The sequence below is a fragment of the Vulpes vulpes genome, chromosome 6, assembly GCF_048418805.1.
Source record: "Vulpes vulpes isolate BD-2025 chromosome 6, VulVul3, whole genome shotgun sequence".
NCBI classification, from domain to species: domain Eukaryota; kingdom Metazoa; phylum Chordata; class Mammalia; order Carnivora; family Canidae; genus Vulpes; species Vulpes vulpes.
In genome coordinates this window covers 88,456,394-88,462,393 of record NC_132785.1, presented here as the reverse complement: position 1 = coordinate 88,462,393, position 6,000 = coordinate 88,456,394, and the positions used below count along the sequence as shown (strand labels likewise).

General features: G+C 51.3%; 1 protein-coding gene across 1 annotated transcript in view; it reads left to right on the top strand.

Moving 5' to 3' along the window:
• The first annotated feature begins 4,908 nt into the window (after window positions 1-4,908).
• Window positions 4,909-6,000, top strand: part of PYGL (glycogen phosphorylase L) — a 42,585-nt gene continuing 41,493 nt past the window's right edge. Inside the window, exon 1 of the mRNA XM_026000716.2 lies at window positions 4,909-5,376. Coding sequence (XP_025856501.2) covers window positions 5,134-5,376 — 243 coding nt within the window. The 5' untranslated portion in view covers window positions 4,909-5,133. The remainder of the gene's footprint in view (window positions 5,377-6,000) is intronic.

Here is a 6,000-nt window from a genome sequence, read left to right as displayed (position 1 = left end):
GAGGTACCCAGGCGCCCCCTGCCTTGTATTTTCATGTGAGTGTGGTACCTTAACATAGTTTTAAAGTTCTTGGTAAGGCTGAGACGGTGGCCTGTATCTTTTGTACCATTAGCAGAGAACATGGTACCTTGTATATAGTCGGTGATCATTCAATGATTCCTTTGTTGACTTTCCAAGTTCACCAATACTTCTAGGTCCTTCTTTCATCTGTGACATGACCACAGGGAAGTCCTATAGTCATGGTGGTAAAACCTGGGTCAGATTGTAAAATGACCACTCCCAGAATAAGTATATAGACTTATTTTTAAATGTATAAGGGTGAGGGGGAGGTAAAGAGGGAGAGGTAGTCCCCAGAAAACAGAATACTGGGGAAACAATGTATCTGGTTACTCTATGGTCAGTTTGGTTCATTGATGTATCTCAAGTGCCCAGTGCAATGCTGGATACACAGTAGGCACTTAAAAATATTTTTCTAATAAATCAATGAATTAGAAATATTGAAAATGAAAAACAGCTAGATTATGGTATGAAAACTAAACATGCAAAACTGCATTTGTGTTGGAGGACAGCTTTCAATATACCATCCCAACTCCCAGGCTCCATCCTTGAAAATATTAAGTGAAAAGGAAGCTGTTTTTCTCTTGTGTTGTATGTTTTAAGCATTCAGTATCTAAACACCTTACTGATTAAAGCTTTAAAGGCTAGTAATTAAACAGCTCAGAAATGTGAAAGTATTTTGCATTTGAGAACCTGGTGTTGGTGATTCTTTAAATTTACCCCCTAAGGAAACTAAATTCTAAAAACAAATAAAATTTGCATAGGAGAACCACAGCTTTTCAGGGAACCATGGTTTCTGTTTTTGTGTTTAAAGATTTTATTTATTTATTCATGAGAGACAGAGAAGGAGAGGCAGAGACACAGGCAGAGGGAGAAGCAGGCTCCCTGCAGGGAGCCCGATGCAGGACTCAATCCCAGGATCCCGGGATCACGACCCAATCAAAGGCAGAAGTTCAACCACTGAGCTACCCAGGTGCCCCAGAACCACCATTTTATATGGTTTATGTTTTATATGGTTAATGCTTATGATTAATCAATTGTGCACAAAAGGCAAGTCAAAATGCAAGCTCACTTAGGTGTCTGCGTGACCAAGAGCCTGAGACAAGCTTACTGGGATGCTGTCTCTAGGGCATGTTGCATTATGATTTTCTGCTGAAACCCTATGCTTAGCACATTTCTCTTTTCCCTTCATTTGTCAGAATTTCTTCATAAGTCTTTGCAAAATTTTCTCAGAATTAACCTTCTCGTTCTTTCCCATAATAAGTTAAAGCTTTTTCTGAAACATGCATTGTTGCATTAGTAGTAAAGCAAGCACAAGCAGCATATAAACTCAGTTGTGCAAAAACTGCAGCTTTTTATCATATGTCAGCTTAATTTCTCATTTGAGCCCCCATTTCTTCAAGAAGGGGAAAAATGTGATCTCAGTCAAGCGGTCCCTTCATTTAGAGACCAAGGCACCAGTGGAAGGGGTGCAGGATGCAAGCCTCAGGCCTTGACATCTCTCTCCTTGGAGATTCTCCAAGTCAGCTTCACACCAACTTTCAGCCGATGGCTTCTTGGGAGTGAGGAGTCTTTGTGAACTTGTCTAAGCCCTGATTGTGGAAAGTCTCCAAGCAACCACATCCTCCCTGGGGTCCTGCTACTTCCCTGTATCTTCCAAGGAAGCAGAGCAACATCCCAGGCTGCTTTTACATACTCAGGCTACCTGGGGTTTCTGCTGCCTCCCTAGAAAAGCAGGCTCCAGGATCCTTGCTGCAAGACCAGCAGCATCACTTTTCCTCCCACACCTGTCATGTCATCTTCTCACCCCTGCCCCAGTCTCCTCAACCTCTTGGTCCTCACTCTTCATGCATCTCCCAAATGGTAGGGAACCTAGGCCAGCTGTCCCAAACCAGGCAGGCTCATGTCTTTCCTCAGAGATTGTAAGCACCAATACTAGAGCGGCTCCTCAAGGGAGATGGGGAAAAAGTAAACTACCAAGAGAAAATTCCAAAAAATTCTAATATTCCAAAACATCATCCCAAACCCAAAGTTAACGTCTTAAGAATGCTTTTAACATATCCAGTATCTCTCCACGTGTACTTTTGGGGGGGGCTTAGCTATGTTGTGGACTGATTAAGACAGAGAGATTTAGTCTTATTTCACAGAAATTGAAATTGAGGCACTAAGGGATTCTCCAGTCTCAGCATATTCCACAGTAGTCACATTAAGACTGTCAGTGATTTGATGGACAGGGAAAAGACAGGTTGTTAAATATTTCTGGCTTTTAGAGAACTCCCACTGGACCACATCTAATAAGTCAAACTACTGTATTAATGAGCAAATCAAATATGACAGGACGTGAAAGTGTCAGAAACCCTCACTTGCTTTAAGATAAGCCAAATATATTCAGGTACCAAGTGAATGGTCACAGTCACAGCCAATTACAGAGATGGCAATTCGGTCAGCCATGCTGTCGGCAGATTCTTAGGGCATTCAATAGTGTAATAAATCTGGGCTCTCAGTCATCTTACTAAATATTTAAAACAGCAGAGCCCAGGTAATAACCTTGGTTGACAGACTCATACATTAAATATACTGAGTGGAACGTGCTTAAATATGCTCGCTGAACAGAAACCTCAGCTCACCTTCAACGATGCCCATCTCCAAAGTGCGAGTGATCTGTTGCGGGGCCACTCTGGACTTCTGATGTTTCCCTGGATTTCAAAACGTATTAGAAGTAGGTCAAAAGGCCAGGGAACAGGACGAAACAATCAAGTGGATAGGGTAAATAGGTCAGCTGAGGTGCTGTCAGAATTTGGGTTTACAAAACAAGATTCCCAACCCCCTGTTTTGGAAGAGGAAAAGCAAAATGCAGAGGTCTGAAAACCTCTTTGGCTCCTTCCTTCAGTGACCTTGAGCCAGCTGCTTACCCTCACTAAGCCTCAGTTTCCTCATCTGCCAAGTGGGAAGAAAGCTACAACTGGCCCCACAGAACTGGTGAGAGGATTAAATGAGGGAATGCCCATGAAGTGCCTAGCCGGAGCCCTCGGGAAATGCTCGCTGCAGTCTGGAGGAATCCGAAAGTGGTATGCCAACACAGTAAGCTCCACCCTGAAACACAGTAACTGCTAACCTATGTTTATCTGATATCTTTCTGTGGTGGCCACCAGAATGGGGCTCAGAGATCTCCGATTGCAGGCAGCAATAACTGACCTGACCCAGGGCCGCAAATAGTCTCGCTTTGCCTGTGCAGAGGCTTTGCCTCCAGGGCAAGTTCCCACAGATGACTCAGCACAGGGACACCTCTGACAGTTGACTTTGGCTCCAGAACAGCCTGGTGGCCTTGCTGCTTCTTCCTAGGACCGCAGGGCAGCCTGGGATGCCCCCTCCCACTCTTCAGTCCCTCTCTCCTTCCCTGGGGGGTCAGACTTGCCTCATAGTCTGATGCTCTTCCAGCTAACTTGGCTCCTTCTCTGTTTTCTCTCCCTCTGGCATTTGCCCTGATAAAATCTTTGCCTGTTTAATCATGTTTTAGAATCTGATTCTCCAAAATCTCCTGGACTAACACACTTTCCCAGGGTTCTTTTCCTATAACGGGCAACTTAGACTTGTCCTGTGAGGTCTGGACAGTTTGTTCAGCTCTTCCTAAGTGCCTTTTCATCACAGCACCCACGGGGGAGTAGTTGAGACCCAGGAATAACACAAGTCATTGTTGGCAAGGCTGGCAATTCTGGCAATGGACTGTTTCTAGTAGAGTCTAACAGATTAACACTACCCTTTATTGAAGAAGAAAAAGCCTCCGACATCCTAAAATACCATGCGTTTGCCTTTGCCAAGGCTTAAACACACACACACCACCACCACCACTACCACCACCAAAGCTGGAGGTGACCAGTGCAAAGATCAGCCTATACTGTAGATTAACACAGACTGCTTTGTTTTATGTAAACAAGGCAACTGGCTGGGTGAGTTATCCCTTCATTTCCCACACACATACCCTTCTTTTTTCTCTGTACTCCACCCCAACCTCCCTTTAGAAGGTAATTCAAACAGGAGGCCTGACATAAAAGCTCCCGGGGCCTAATCAACCCAAAGATGCACCTCAGGACTTTCTGATTCTTACTAACCTGTCTCTGCAGATGAGCAGTAGGGTGAGCTTCTGATAGGGCAAACTGGGGATGGGTCTGAGGAGTCAAGAAATCCGAATCCCTGAGTCTTGGAAAAATAACTGGAAGCAAAGGAGGCACCCTGGGATCTCTTTCTGAGGTCTGGGATGCCCCATGGGACAATGCCAAGGACGGAGCAGGAGGACGATGGGACAGCTGAAGTGAAAGCGCGCTGATGCCTTCAGATGCTTATGGTGGAACCCCTTCCAGGTGAGAAATAATAACAATAATAACAATAATAATAATAATATATAATAATAATATAATAATATAATATAACAATATAATATAATAATAATAATATAATAATAATAATAATAATAATAATAATAAACAGCTGTAACACAAAAGTTTGCCAACGCGTGCTTCCACACACCGACATCCTCCTAGCATCGGAGCATCCCGAGAGAGTTGACAGGACCAGTGCCGCTCTCTGGGGACTCCCAGATCCGGGAGCAGGCCGCCCGCTGTAGTGGGGGTCCGCACAGCCCCGCCGCGCCCTCCCCGGAGCCCCGCCCCCCGCAGCCCCGCCCCCAGCCCGGAGCCCCGCCCTCCCCGCAGCCCCGCCCCCAGCCCGGAGCCCCGCCCTCCCCGCAGCCTCGCCCTCCCCGGAGCCCCGCCCCCAGCCCGGAGCCCCGCCCTCCCCGCAGCCTCGCCCCCAGCCCCCAGCCCCCTGCCCCGTAGGGCTCCGCGGGCGCGCAGACTCCGGCCGCCAGGGGTCCCGCGCGCCCCGCCGCCGCCCCCCGCCTCGCCCGCTGCGCTGTCCGGGGCGGCCCGGGAGATCCCTCCGCCTTCCCCTGGCCCGCGGGCCGGAGCCGGGCGGCGCCGCGCCCAGGGGCGGACCCCAAACTTTCCTCGGACTCAAAAGCGGCGGCGCGCAGCGTGGAGCCCGCTCCTCCCCGGTCCTGCCGCCGCCGCCGCCGCCGCCATGGCCAAGCCCCTGACCGACCAGGAGAAGCGGCGGCAGATCAGCATCCGCGGCATCGTGGGCGTGGAGAACGTGGCCGAGCTGAAGAAGGGCTTCAACCGGCACCTGCACTTCACGCTGGTCAAGGACCGCAACGTGGCCACCCCCCGCGACTACTTCTTCGCGCTGGCTCACACGGTGCGCGACCACCTGGTGGGGCGCTGGATCCGCACGCAGCAGCACTACTACGAGAAGTGCCCCAAGGTAGCCGCCGGGCGGGAGGAGGCGGGGGTCCCCGCCGCGCTCTTGGCTCCCGCTGCCCCGGCTCCCCGCGGGGAGGCGCCCCCGAGCCCGGGCCGCACGGCCCCTGCGCGGCCCACGCACTGCACCGCGGCTCGGCCCCGCCGCCCGCCGGCCCCCCGCGCCCCGCGCCCCGCGCCCCCCGCGCCCCCCGCGCCCCCCGCGCCCCCCGCGCCCCGCGCCCCCCCGCGCTCCGGGGCCCCCTGGGCGGCCGACGCCCAGGCCTCCCTCGCCCGCCCGCGTAGTCCACAAACTCTGCAGCATCCACATCAGCATTTAATGGGAGGTACTCGGCGCCCCCCGTGTGTACGCCAGGCACCGTCCTAGGCCAGTCGGCCCTGAGCAAAACCCACAAAAGAAAGCCCCGCTTTGGCTAAGTTTGATGTTTAGGGAGGGGAGATAAACACCGAGACCGTCCGACGGTAGTAAGACTGGGGCGCGGGGTAGCGGGGCGGGGGAGGAGTGCAGAGGAGGCAAAAAAAGAGTCGAAGGAAGGTGCCCAGTGCCCCGAGAGCCTTTGGAGACGCTGGCCTGGGGGATGCGGGGCTGACCCCACTTCCCCGGGTCTGAGTGGGGTGAAGAGGGAGG